A 15,133-nucleotide genomic window follows, 5' to 3' on the forward strand; every position below is an offset into this window, starting at 1 on the left:
GTATACCGGTAAAGCCTACTATACATTTTCAAATACAAAAGTATGTAGCCTACTTAAAGGACTGAACACAGAAAAAGATATTTTAAAGAATGTAGGTAACCAAACAGTTGATGGTCCCCATCGACTTCCATGGTATTTTTGTTCCATTGGTATTTTGCAAAAGTTGAGGGAGAGTAAATAATCACAGAATTTTCATTTTAGGGTGAACTATTCCTTAATACAAACCCATAAGGGGATCATCTGTATATTAGACGGGTCTATAAACCTAACAGGGTGGAAATTCTAACAGAATAAATTGTATTTAGTGTATATTACAAATGTTCTCTCTCTCTCTCTCTCTCTCTCTCTCTCTCTCTCTCTCTCTCTCTCTCTCTCTCTCTCTCTCTCTCTCTCTCTCTCCTCTCTCTCTCTCTCTCTCTCTCTCTCTCTCTCTCTCTCTCTCTCTCTCTCTCTCTCTCTCTCTCTCTCTCTCTCTCTCTCTCTCTCTCTCTCTCTCTCTCTCTCTCTCTCTCTCTCTTTCTCATTACTAATTGCAAACTATGCAGGACAATGAAGGAACTCATCCACTGTTTCATACAACATTTTTTTTTATTATTATTTAACATCCTCTTGGCAAAAAGGGGTACAAAGAGTTCCTGTTCTTAATATGATGAATGAATAGACATTCTATTCATCAATATTTTTTATTTTTTATTGTTTCAAGAAAAAAAGAGAAAAAACACAATTATGGCATAAGGGACATATAAACGCTTGTTATTGTCTAACATTTACATTATTAACATTTTGTGAAATGAATTATGTCCCTAACAGGGTGGAACACCTCCATGGCCAATCATTTTTTTAGTCCCTGAGCTTGACCAATATGTATTTCTAATAGACATGACTTAATAGTTGCTATTTTTTGTTGCACATAGGCCTACTATATGTTTTAAACATTTGTAAAACACAAGTACTAATCTGCATTTATGTATATAGGTTAAAATTATACTAAAATTAAACTAATTAAAAGAACAAAGAAGTTCATTATAGGTTCAAAGAATATATGACTCACCCAGTTTCCTGTTTTTCATCTTATGAACATCACCTCCATTTCATAGTGTTCTCCCCACCAACCACTCTGACATCATGTTGTAGGTAAATATGGCAGTGTGTGGTCATATCTGACTGAGCTGTTTATCAACACACAGAATCCGGTTTAAAGCTGAACATTGGGGAAATCTGAGTGTCTCAATACTGTTAATGTGTAACTAAGAGGACTGGTCATCATGCAGTATATGCTATTTAAATACTGGGTAGACCCTCAGTCCACCATAGTCCAGCTCTAGAATCAGCAAAGCATCCGAAGGTAAACAGGATCTGTCTTTTATCTTTTTCACACTTTATGACTGATTATCAACGTCTATGTAAAGTTTTTGACTTAGCTGAATTATGATTGCAGTGATAACTGATCAAGACATATACTGCATCTGTAATATTCAGTATACATTTTCATGCTTATTTATTTAATTTCTTTCATTTTGATTAAAAATTAATACATATAATTACAATAAATAAATTATTATATGTATTTATTTAATTGTAATTATAATTATAGCTGTTTTCTATTTTACTATTTTAAACATTCATCCTGTAACTTCGTCCTGAACTCCAGTCTTCACATGATCCTTCAGAAATCATTCTAATATGATGATTTGGTGCTCAAGAATATGAATCAATGTTGAAAATACTTGTGCTTCTTAAAATTTTTTAATATTCAGGATTTTTTGATAAATAGAAAGTTCAATATATATATATATATATATATATATATATATATATATATATATATATATATATATATATATATATATATATATATATATTTAAATAGTAACCTTTTGTAACATTAGGCTATTATGGCATTATATACTATTTTGAGTCAATTTTGAGTCAATTTTGATCAATGTAATGCATCCTTGCTTAATAAAAGTTTCAATTTCTTTACAAATCTTTCAATAATCTTAAACAATCTTATATAAATTCTTATATATTTATACATTTTATCTTTATACTGTATTTACATATCTTTAAAAAAAATGCATTAAGTAGAAGCTGGACTCATTCTTTGCTCCTTTATCTGAGTCATGTGTTCCCTGCTCTCTAGTCCAATAAGGTTATTGCCCCCAAATACAGCTCAGTACAGCTGCTGTAAGACAGAAACTGGTCAATTGATTCTGTGAAAACGGGGGGGGGGGGGGGAAGCAGAAATCGATCAGCCATAGCAGACAGCCCACTGTTGATTCTGAAAGGCAAAAAAAAACCTGTCTAATATGATTTCCTGTAATGTGCAGAAAGTTGTGTTAGCCAATTCTGATGCAATACTAAGTCCACGTCATAATCAAATCAGTTTGAAATCCCACAGGTCCATCTCGAGGATTTCCCAGCAAGATGTTCCTCGTTATTTTAATAGTCTCCTGCTTTTCAATGGGAACGGCCAATCGAGTGTATGTCCACCCCTTCAACCTCTTTAGCTCTGAAAACATCAGCTGTGAGGTTATCCAGAATGAGGAACACAAGCCCTTGGAGACCGTCCATCCACTGACTCCTCTTCAAGACAGCGCTGAGCCAGACCCACGATCCGGCAGCACCACAGAAAACCTGAAAAACCTCACTCAAAGAACTGCTGTGTTAGCAGAATTGCAAAATTCTCTCGGGCTACGCATGTACCAGGCACTTAGTCGTACACAGAAGCATACAAACACACTGCTTTCCCCCCTAAATGCCTTTGGTGCTTTGGTGACCCTCTACCTGGGAGCATCCAAAAAGACTGCCATTTCCTACCAACAACTGTTAGGACTCAACCTGGAGTCTGAAAAGGCAGACTGCGTGTACTTTATTGATGGGCACACAGTGTTGCGCACACTCCAGGCCATCAGCGCGCATGTAGATAAATCCCGAAATGAGCTGAGGACACTCGTGTGGACTTTCATTAACAGCGATGCTGACCTTTCCAAAGACTTTTTAAGAGGAACACAAGACTTCTCAGATGACTCTTTTGTCCGAGCAGTGGACTTCTCACAGACCAAGGACGCAGAGGTGCAGGTGAACAATTTCATTCAGAAAACATCAGACAGCAAGGTTAAGAGCCTGTTTAAGGGTGTTACTTCAACAACTGACCTGCTGTTTGCTAGTTCGGTGCATTTCAAAGGTGAGTGCTTGTGAGTGCCAATTCTATGCCTATCTATCTATCTATCTGTCTATCTATCTATCTATCTATCTATCTATCTATCTATCTATCTATCTATCTATCTATCTATCTATCTATCTATCTATCTATCTATCTATCTATCTATCTATCTATCTATCTATCTATCTATCTATCTATCTATCTATCTATCTATCTATCTATCTATCTATCTATCTATCTATCTATCTATCTAATATATCTATCTATCTATCTCATATATATATATATATATATATATATATATATATATATATATATATATATATATATATATATTATTTAATGGATTACTTCACAACTATATAGACTATCATTTAGACCTTCTTTTAATGTTCATATTTCTTATTTATTCCCTTAATAATTAAATCCTTTAATTATTTAATTTTTTTATATTCTAGAATATAAATATATAAATGCACATTTATATTCTAAATATATAAACTTCATTAAGAAGACTTTTATAGAATTTGGATCTGGTTGGTACTGGTAGACCTGGAAGGGCATGGTGGATTTTTTTGGGGTGGTCTCCTTCTCACATTTTTTTCTTGGCCGTGTAACAACAAAATTGGGCAAAACAGTCTAATAATAATGCATAATATAACTAAAATAAAATCTAATCAAATCAACAAATCATTACCTATATTTGGTTTATATCGGCAAAATTTAAGCACTTCAAAAAAACAACAAAAAAAGACAACAAAAATCATCTGCTTTAGGTTGGGTTTTCAAAAGTTGCTATTTAAAATCTGTAATCTTTTCCCCAGGTAACTGGAAAACTGCATTCCAACCTGAAGAAACCACTGATCAGCAATTCTGGACTCATGAGAATTCCAGTGTCAACGTGCCCTTTATGATGCACACTGGAGACTATCTGTACCTCAATGATAATGGCAGGAAGTGTTCAGTAGTCAAACTTGGTCTCAGTAAGAGAACCTATATGCTTCTAGTGCTGCCTCATGAGGGAGCCAGCCTGCAGGACATCGAGAAGCATCTCTTAACAGTCATACCTATATGGCATCGACATTTAAAAGAAAAGTGAGTGCATGTTTGGTTGAGAAAGTGCACACTGATGAAGGTAAATAAAATTACTTTAAAGACAAAGACTGATTTATGCTGTCATATCTCTTGCCAGATATCTGAAACTGTCTTTGCCCAAATTCTCCTTGACTGCTGTGACTGACCTGAGATCAGTACTATCTGAAATGGCAGTGGAGAAATACCTCATGGGCTCTGACGCCAGCTTCAGAAGACTGAGCAGCAAGGAGAACTTCACTGTGGATAAGGTAAAATTCTGTTTAGAGCAAGTCTACACCAGCTGAAATCATAGGACCAATAAACCAATAAAGCATAGGCCTTTTTAACCAACATGGTCAGCATGATTCTTTACATTCATGTATACCTCATTCTATCTCACAGGTCCTCAACAAAGTTGTGTTTGAGATGGCAGAGGGTGGATCTAATGATCAGAACAGAACTGAAAATGGAAGGGATCCCCACAAAGTCAAAGTCAACCGGCCGTTCTTCTTTGCTATTGTAGAGGGAAACTCTAATGCCATACTCATGCTCGGCAAAATCATCAATCCAACAACCTAAAAATGATCATCTCAGTTTTGGTGACTACATTATATGATAATATAAACATGTTTTAATGCTTCCACTCAACTAGTAACTGTATTTTATAATAAGAGATAGCATCAAGTCAAGGTTAAACAGTAATATATTTTCTTAGAAAATTAGAATTTTTAGTCTTTTTAGGGATGTTCAGGACTTGGACGTTTCATATTTTAGAGTTTTAGTGTCTGCTAAATTCAAAATGTTTAATAAAGAGTTTTTCTATGCACAACATTGTTTCTTTTATTTTAATTGTGTTAATGATGTTTTTGATCATATGAAATATGTATAGACTCATAAATTATGCACTGTTAAATCAAAATGAAATTTAAAACATTTGGAGAAAATATTTTTTAACCTAAATGCAAAATGATTCAAGAATCCTATAAATAAACACAAATGTACATTATGAAATATGTAATATTAATGACCCACATATACTTTAAGGCAAGAGCGATAAACAAAATGCTATTGAAAAAATCTAAAATCTTAGTACTGTTTCTAAAACACACACTTCTAGTCAAGAGGTCACCGACCTCTCCTAAATGTTCGACAAGGCCATTTTAGTAACAAATTAACTCTGGACACACACAAGCACTCATAAATAGCTCATACTATCCTCATTTTTTTTATTGTTAAAGCCTTTCTTAGTAGAACCCATTCTTTCCCAGTGAAACACAAACTCCAACACCCATTTGATATTTCTTTTTTTAAAATAAGGAAAAAAGCATTAAAACTCTTTAGCGTTTGCACTGTTGATGCAATTTGGCAGGGTTCACCAGAGTTAATGTCTGAGGAGTACAATTTCTAACAGATACAACTCAAGCAAAACATCTGCGTCATGTGCAATTCTTTGTTGTAACCACATATGACAAGACACAAGAGCTTATAGCACATGTTGAGTGCTCATTGGTTCATACAACACACTCCCTTCATTCATTTTGAACCATTAATGACATGACTTTTCCCATATTATCCAATATAGTTCAACAATAAATAACTTCTGAGAGTAAATCATCTTTTAGTGTGCTCCTTCTCCAGACCGGTTAAGATAGCTGCTATTAGAATGGTTGAGGGATGGCAGGACTCCATAACACCATTCCTGGAGCAGATACTGAGCCGTGTGTTCTGAAGGCATTGGTATCATGAACCATTTTGGACCCTACTTTTGATCTGGCCCCTCCATGGCCATTGTGGTTCAAGCCCCCGTCTGTTCCGTTGAGGCCAGATCTCTTGCCTCCTGTACCAGTTCCAGCAGAGAAGAGAACATGGTGATGTCACTTGGCTGAAGACCCATCTTCTGAATCTTGGGGGGGGAAGAGAATACAATAAAGAAAACCCGACATAAAAGAAAAGCTAATCATTTATCAACAACTAGGTTCTTACCTGTTCTCCGAGATACTCCACATCCAGTGCCAGCTGCAGGCGGATCTTACTGTCATCTGATGGTCCTGCATTGTGGCCAATGTTGCTGGTGGTGGCTGTTTTCCGAGCCTGTTTTAATCTCTTTAGACTTTCCTCCATCTTCCTCACTGAACTCAGCACGTCCGATATAGTTTCGAAATATCTATTAAATACAGAGTTCCTTTTAGGCAAAATGATCTTCAATCTAAATATTGCCCAAACTAAAAACACTTATTATTCAGGAATATCTAGGCTAACAAAAGTATGGCTCTGCAGTACCTATGAGTGCAGTCTGAGAGTGTGACCCGGAGCCACTCCTGGATGATGGAGTCTTTCACCACATTTTTGGAGTCGGTGACCAGCTGATGGAGTGGTCGAAGTGCGTTGTCCATATAGGCTGAGGCTCTGGTAGGAACTTCCTATTAATGAGAGAGGAGCCAAAGTTCAGGCCAGAGCTCTGCACACATCTTACTGTTTGTACGTTGAGGAAAAATGTAACATTTTGTGTGCACTTGCAGGTTTTTAAAGGGTAAGTTCACCCAAAAATGAAAATTCTGCCATCATTAACTCCCCCTTATGTTGTTCCTAACCTTTGTTGAACTGAAATGAAGATATTTTGAAGAATTTTGGTAACCAGACAGTTGACAGTAGCCATTTACTTCTATAGTAGTTTTTTGCTTTCGGTGGCAATTATACTATGGAATCAATGGCTACCGCCAACTGTCTGGTTTCTTCAAAATATCTACAGGCTTGGATCAATTTGAGGGTGAGTAAATGATGACAGAACTTTCATTTTTGAAAGAACTAGCCCTTTAAACCATGTGACAGAAATAGCTACAGACATTTTTTTCTATATTATGATGTACATCAAAGTGGAAAATTATTCAAAAAGAAAAAAGTTATGGCAGGAGAATCTTTCATTCTGTTGCTGATTGGATGGAGGCGGATCTAAATACAATATTGCTGTCAATTCTAAGAAAAGGGCAGGGTTGAAGCTAAATGATTGAAGAAGTCTGGCATACACCAAAGAGATGTCTGTTGTTTCACAGGAAGATTGAGTTACAACATTAATTCAATTACAAGATCTTTTTTTAAAATTTGTATATACATATTATTATATTAAATATTATTATATATATATATATATATATATATATATATAAGTCAAACAAATAATTTATAAAAATAGCAAATCAAATCAGTCTAAATGTGTTTTCTTTCCAGCCCATCTCAGATCTTGATTCACATACTCATTCCGCATGACATTTAAATATTACATGAGCACTCGACCTTGTTGGTCCTTCGATAAAGCCGTGGCACTTCTGACGCGCTTTTCAGGAATCGAGTGCTCCTTTCTGTTAGATGCTGCGTCATTCTGCTGTTCAGTGTGGGGACGCAGCTGTACAGGGATGCCCTGGAATCCTGCAAGGCTTCTAGAGCACCAGACAGGGGGAAAAAACTCATTACGTAAGAAAATTAGAAACAACATTAGTCTCATAACATCATAAATGGTATTAAACTCCACAGAACAAACCTGAAACTACAGTAAAGTTTTTGAATCCAATACTCTCCAACTTTGCCCTGATCATCTCAGATATATCTGGAATCTGGAAACAGAGTGAAAACATTCCACACTTGATACAAGACCAAAATGAGCTCCTTTAGCTCCATGTGAAAAGAAAATATGAATTACCTGCCCATGTAACTTATCAACATCAGCTGCAATGAAGACAAGCTGCTTGGTAGACAAAACTGTAGGGCCACTGGATTCGCTGTCTGCGTCCTGTGATGTGCGGCTGGATGTGGAGGAGGCGGAGCTTGGGAGCGGTCTTACCGAATCTTTGCTAGTCTCTGGAGGTGATGTTTTTGTTAGAACCTGTGAGCCAAAAAAGAAATGATGTGAATAATATTAACCATATTATGATTAATATTCTTTCCGCCAGGAATGCTTTTTCACCTCGGTAAGAAATGTGCCGTATCTGGAGATCAGCTGCAACGTTAGTTTCCAAAATCGATGAGCGAGCGGTGGCAGGTACACCTGGTCAGCCCAGCACCTGCACACACAGCTCCACAACACCTCTGTAACCTGCAGGTGGTAGCTGCCGCCCGCTGATGTTCACAAACACAGAGCAGACTGTGAGCTCACTCCATTGTTAAAGTCATAAAGCTAGATTTATTATAAAAAGCAGGTCAACAGATGTACAGAGAAGGCAATCCCACACATCCCTGGTGTTGTTTTATGTTTATGGCACATTCATCTTACATTAACCCAAACACATTAACTGACCTGGAGATGCCTCTAGACCATCGGCAATGGCATTTTCTAGACTTCCAGCAATTTCCTTGAACCTAAAAAAATACATTCAGGCCAGAAAGTCAAGAGGCTTCTGCTAAAAAGTCAAAAGCAATAACCTCAAACTTATATAGGTTTAGAGAATGCAAAATATACAGGATATACAAGAATTTTGGACCTTTGGCAAATAGTAACTCTGTATTAAGCATAATATTAGACAACTGATTTGTGATCTAAAAGGTCAGGCTGGTAATGGAGAATCCGTGGCACAGGTCCATAATTGGCTGTGTGTGACATCCATGTAGGCTGATGCACAGGAAGTATGGGGGAATGAAAGAGTAACAAATGTGTTTTTACTTATCAGACATGTACCAATCTTTCCGGCCATTAAAATTAGAGAGCATTTTCACTTGGTCTTTTAGTTGTAACAATTAACTAAATGATTATGAAGGGGGAGGATTCTGACATTCACTGCCACTTCAATACACATGTATCCTAATCGTGTTATTAATCAATATTTATCCTTCCAAAATATCAAATGATCTTAATGACTTATTGAAGCTAATAAGATTTACATAGTTATGTAATTATGTCTTTTTAATGGAATTTGCCCTCTCCATTCATTTACTTTATTTATTTTTTTATATTTTTTCTTCAGTTCCAAGGATGTCTGTACCTTTTACTGAGAGAAAGAACATGCTATCAGTATGTTTTGGGAAAGTTTCTCCAAACCTTGAAGAAGCTGTGTGTATGTGTGCTAGTATTCTTTGTTCCAGATTAGTATGGGTGAGGTGAACAACTGGCACCCTTGGAGATTTGACTTGTTTTCTTCGACATGCTGGCGCCTAGACACACAGTCTTGTGACCTCGGAGGGACACCCTGGGTGTAATCTGTGTGATCATGCTTCTGTCTATCAGTTTATGTGTGAAAATTTTCGGTTTATCTATTTTTTAGCCAATCAGATTCATTTAATAAAATTATGCTTTTATCCTGATTATTTTAGTTCAATATTTGTCTTAAAGTGTTTGATAACAACCATAAATAGCAAACATAATTTCAAATCCAACATGTTAAACCATAAAACAAAAACAACTTAAGAGCTACAGAAGTTCACTACAAGGCTACAAGAAAAAGCAAGCGCAATATACAGGCTTAAACAAACTAAGATAGCAGTGGACTTTATAATCAGTGAATAGTGATGCTCAAACAACACAGAGCAACCACTGCCCAGCCTAAAACACAGATCGATTCATATCCAGGGAGATTATCTCTCTTTAAATATATTGCACAAAGAGCAGAATCCAGGCGGCACAGGAGATTCCAGTTATGGGTGACTCATAACTTTTCCAACAAACCAAAACATTAGATGATTCCAACAATTCCAGTATACACAAAGCAGGTTACCAATCACATTTAAAGGAATCTCCTCCTTTGCCATTTTTGGTCAACATCACATGCAGGAAACAACTGGGTCACAGAGAATATCCAGGTTGTATTGACCCAGAACACTAGCTTATGAACAGATAAAGCAGTGAAATGGCACAGCTTTAACTAAATATCTGAGTCGTCATTCTCACCGTAGCTGGAAGTACACTGGCAGGTTCCATTTGCTGTGGAAGCTCTGGTAGCACGGATGTGCTCGCAGCCTCTTCACGCTCGCCTGGGAACCACACTGCCTCTCAAACTTGCGCACAAAATCCATGCTGATGGTGTATTTCTGCACAGACAAAAATAGACACAATGGCCCTCATTTATCAATCTTGCGTAGAAACTGGTGTATATGTTGGCGTAAGATTATGCTTACACTCCTCTCACCGCCTGATTTATGAAGCTGTGCGCACCTCTGCAATCCAGGTGTACGCAATACTTGCCCTTGATAAATGCGGCGGCTGAAAACGATCGTCATTAGAATAACACGCCCCTATATATTCAAGTATCCGCCTCTCCCACGCCCTCATTTTACGCCATGGACAAACAGAAGACGGCAAAGAAGCGAAACTTCTCCGACGTGGAGATCGGGCGCGCTCAATCATCTCACTAGTCCACTAGTCAGGGCACTGATTAGGACATAAGTCAATGGGCTGACTCCCTGATCAGTGCCCTGACTACTGAACTATTGAGATGATTGAGACGCGTCCATCCGGACCATCACCAGGGAAGTGAAAAAAACGAAATAGTTTTATTTGGGAGTTTAAAGAGTGGGATTAAAGGCACCTACAAAAACAAAATATGGACCCAAATTACGAGTACTGTTAATAGTGTGGGGGTTGAGAAGCGCACTCCAGCAGTTTAAATAGCTGTTTGGATGATAAATTACCATCACAATGCATTATTTTACAGCACGTTTTGAAACAAATAGCATTTAATTTCGTATCACGGCACATGTATTGGGGTGTACAATAGTGATGATGATGTGATGTGGAGTAAGATTCATTCACATTAATAATTACATGACGATTTGTAAGATTCTTATTATTATTATTATGATTATTATTCTTAATGACGCTTGTTATTCAGAAGAAGAGTTTCGTTTTTATTGATTTTATTATTATTTAAAAGAAGAAGGTCATTTTTATTATTTTGTCAGTCTGAATTATTTTAGTCCCAGTCCGTGCGCAGCTGCTGGGCCAGGCGGGCATGAACCGTCAGGTAAAGCGCACAGGCTCGCGACTGGAGGAATACATATGCCTACAAATCAAACGCTTTGGTAAAGTCACACAAATTAAACATTGACGTTCATGTTGCACAAAAATAAACACTGAATGTTGTTGTTGTGGTTTTTAACAGTGGGTAATATAGCATATCTTGTCAGTGTGTTTTGTGGTGTTAGGAAATGTTTTTCTGCGCATTTTCGCACTAACTCAAACGTGCGTACACCACCTCCTGAGCTGGCGTAGGATTTGAGCGTGCCGTACGCCAACGTCCATATTGATAAATCTCAAAGTCACCGTGGGTTTGGGTGTACGCAAGGTATACGCTGGAAATTTGGTGTACGCACTTTTGATAAATGAGGGCCAATGAGAGCCACTTAATGAGATGTACTATGCCATTTCACAAACTGATTTCAGTCTAAAATAAACAATACAAATAAAGCGATTATGGCGCATGTTTTCCTTTTGTTTACCTCATAAAATGCATCTGGGTTTCCCGGATTGAAAAGGGAAGAGATTCTTTCCTCAACACCTCTTATGATCTCAGGCCAAACAGAGTTCACCAGGAAGTCATATCCTGGAACAATGTCAGCTTTATCACTGGGCATACAAAAGGGTAAACTCATTAAAATACTGTAAGCTGTGAATATAAGAATATAAGAAATGTGTAAAGCATTTACAGTGGATGGCAGACATACCTAGAGATTGCCCCACCAGTCACCTCTCTCAGCAGTCTACAATGGTAAGGCACAAACTCCAACAGCTTTGCATATATCATCTTAAGACCATTAGGGTTGGACTTGACAAACTGTTCAACTATAACCTGACAAATAAACAACAGGTGCAGTAGAGAAATAATATATATACATATATATACATATATATATATATATATATATATATATATATATATATGTTGGAGAAGAAAGTAAGATAAATAACATATCCTTTTATTTTGTATTTGCATCCTATCCTAATAATAACAGTTACGCAAATTAGAATTGACTATTTCTGTATATCCGAGTAATATGCAAAACGTACCTCATCCATGTATGGTTTGACTAAGACCTGTCCGACTAGTGCCTCCGCATCCCTGGTCTTATCGATGGTGGCATATGTCCTGAGGCAATGCCGTACAATGTCTACATTTGATGTCTGCAGGCCTTGAATCAATAAGCCTTCCAGTGACTGCTGAAGCATTGCTGTGATACCTGCTATTCTCTGGAACACAGAAGAAAAAAACACACACAATATAAACACTGCAGCCATCTCACTTTAGCTCTAAGAAGCATAACCCATCCAACTACAGACTTTATTTAACATTAATTGTTATGTAATATTAGGGTATAAAGTGTGTCTAATTTTAATTGGAAGGTAAGATTTTTTCAGTGTTAAAAATACATTTTCCTACCTACAACTTAAAGTGACAAGAAACACAGTGTTATTTTAAGACTGGTAGCTCACCGGGCGGACTTTATCAAGCAATGGCATTCCTTTGCTCTGGACCGCATGAAACTGTAACTGGTTGAACTCGGTGGCAATCCGCTCTAGGATCTGACCTGCCAGAAGAGGGCTTAAAAACAAAGAACAACTGTTCATATACAATGGAAAGTGTATTAAACAATGCAAAATAATTCTAACTAAATCCTTTCCTTAAACAATGGGTCATTTATCAAAAGGAGTTGTTTAGTTGTAAAACTACTGTGTAGTTTGGGGTCAGTAAGATTTTTTGGTAACAATATTTTAGGGTTCAATTCTCACTATTAACTAGTTGCTTAGCATATATATTACTAGGATATTGGCTTTTTATTAGTACTTAAAAAGCACATACTAAAGCCTTATTCTGCATGACTGTATTCTACATCCTTTAATCCTACTCAATACCTAAATTAAACGCTACAAAAACTACCTAACTAACTATTAATAAGCAGTAAATTAGGAGTTTATTGAGGTAAAAGTCATGGTTAATAGTGACTATAGTACATTTTTACCTTTTTTATAGGAATAGTTTTATTCAGTAAAAACATTAAATTGTTTAAAACTGACTTAAATTATAACAAATATTTCCATAAAATAAAAAAATCATGGTTTCCCCAAAAATATTTCAAACTATATCAAGATTGATAAAAATAATAATAAAATATTACTTGATTACCAAATCAGCATATCAGAATGATTTCTGAGGGATCATGATAAAATTGAGATTTCCCATCACAAGAATAAATCGCATTTTAAAATATATTAAAATTGTACTACTAAATATTTCAGATTATAATTATTTTTACTGTATTTTGGATCAAATAAATGCAGCCTTGATGAGCATAAGAAACTTTTCAAAAACATTTAAAAAAAAACTACTGACTGACTTTTGAACAATAGTACATTTGTCTCATTTTTTTGCATGTCCGAGTACGTACCTGCTGGTCTCGAGTGATGTTGTATCTTTGGTGTTTTGGTGAAGAATTTTCTCAATCTTCTCCACTGATCTCACAACTTGGATGAGTCTTAACACACAGAGCTACAGAGGACACAATATTGGACAATCTGTACAAAGTGGTGACAGGGAATTTTAAAATAAAATGTACACGTTTCAGCACCTTGAATTACCTTCTTTTTTTGAATGTCATCTTGCTTGGATAACTGGTTGTCTATAGCTTCAATAACTTCATTCACAGCAGACCTCAAACTCTACACATGAGAGGAAGATGCTTAGATGATGACTTAATGGAATATGGCAAATCCATAAGTATACACTAGTGTTGCACACTTACCAGCACCTCTTCACGTAATTGGCCGAGAGGGACAGAGAGCTGATTGAGGGCTTTATCCATTCCAACCTAAAACACAGATATAAACTTTTCTGTCATTCAGGGAAGTAATAAGTATGTGGCAAAAAACAAGACGTACTAGTGCTAGAACAAGACGAAGCGCACAACCTTCGGTAGCATACCATAACGCTGTATAACGTTTATGAAGCACAAAAGACTCACAAGATTGGTGGACAGGTTAACAAAATCTGCATAGTCTTTATTGATAAGCTCGACCATGGCTGTTTTGAGGAGTCTGTAATATTGCTCAAGATCTTCACGCATCTCCTCAAGCTGGACACGCTTTCTGCAATCAGCCACAAATTTGTCCACGTCGAAATCATCCTGCATTGAAAAAGTACAAATATTTGACATCAGAATGCCATCAGGTAGAAGTATGGTGTCACTGAAGACCAAACGACAAATCCTTATCCTTATTTTAAAGTATCAAGTTGGTATTTCATGACTTTTCATAAACATATGAGAACTGTTTATAAACATAAATTTCAACTGTGTGGAAAATGTTATGTCATATTTTTGAGGGTCTCAGGGTTTTCTGGTTGGTGCACAGCGCGAGAACACATACACTATAAAAGTTCAAGTTTTAAAATCACAGTCACATTTCGGAAAATAGAACACAGGATTCATGAGGGTTAAAAGTTTGTGTCCAATATGTTGTCAAACGAACATAACAAAAGCGCCGGAAGAGGTCAAAAGGAAATTAATTTCTAAACGTCTCATTATTTGTAAGTGTAACGTTACTTATTTTGTGTTCAGACATAACGTCTGAACAGCGTTAACTTGCTCAAGCAGTACTTCAAAATAGAAATGCAACACACTAAGTAAACATAAACAACTGGTTAATCAAGTTAGTTACTGTCCAGCTGAATACAGGGCTCTATTTAGTTGATACATTATTAACAGCATACTCGCCTTCATAAATTCGTCTTTGTCGAAACACAAAGAATCGGGTCCCTTTGGTAAGGTCATCGTTCTTTTAGGACGGGCCACAAACAAAATAATCTGCAAATGTATGTTTTAAACGTGAAGACTATTAGCTACATTTCGTTTCAAATGACAGAGTAGTCGATTCAACTTCCGCAAACATGGCACACGCTAACGAGTAGGTGAAAAATACAA

The 15,133-nt window shown here is 36.5% G+C and overlaps 2 protein-coding genes across 2 annotated transcripts; one reads left to right on the top strand and one right to left on the bottom strand.

Annotated features, from left to right (window-relative positions):
* The first annotated feature begins 1,201 nt into the window (after window positions 1-1,201).
* agt (angiotensinogen) lies at window positions 1,202-5,069 on the top strand. The gene is made up of 5 exons (XM_067421997.1): window positions 1,202-1,345; window positions 2,402-3,187; window positions 3,991-4,261; window positions 4,359-4,509; window positions 4,643-5,069. The coding sequence occupies exons 2-5, from the start codon at window positions 2,428-2,430 to the stop codon at window positions 4,817-4,819; spliced, it is 1,359 nt and encodes a 452-aa protein (XP_067278098.1). The 5' UTR covers window positions 1,202-1,345; window positions 2,402-2,427; the 3' UTR covers window positions 4,820-5,069.
* Window positions 5,070-5,452: 383 nt separating this feature from the next.
* cog2 (component of oligomeric golgi complex 2) lies at window positions 5,453-15,116 on the bottom strand. Its single transcript, XM_067421990.1, has 18 exons — window positions 14,927-15,116; window positions 14,177-14,338; window positions 13,958-14,023; window positions 13,794-13,874; window positions 13,604-13,704; window positions 12,651-12,759; window positions 12,228-12,407; window positions 11,885-12,009; window positions 11,660-11,786; window positions 10,113-10,252; window positions 8,529-8,590; window positions 8,199-8,350; window positions 7,935-8,117; window positions 7,776-7,848; window positions 7,532-7,674; window positions 6,521-6,660; window positions 6,224-6,404; window positions 5,453-6,143 (listed from the first exon to the last, which is right to left on the bottom strand). The coding sequence occupies exons 1-18, from the start codon at window positions 14,981-14,983 to the stop codon at window positions 6,036-6,038; spliced, it is 2,190 nt and encodes a 729-aa protein (XP_067278091.1). The 5' UTR covers window positions 14,984-15,116; the 3' UTR covers window positions 5,453-6,035.
* Between the last annotated feature and the right edge of the window lie 17 nt (window positions 15,117-15,133).

This window comes from Pseudorasbora parva, chromosome 17, assembly GCF_024679245.1.
Source record: "Pseudorasbora parva isolate DD20220531a chromosome 17, ASM2467924v1, whole genome shotgun sequence".
NCBI classification, from domain to species: Eukaryota; Metazoa; Chordata; class Actinopteri; order Cypriniformes; family Gobionidae; genus Pseudorasbora; species Pseudorasbora parva.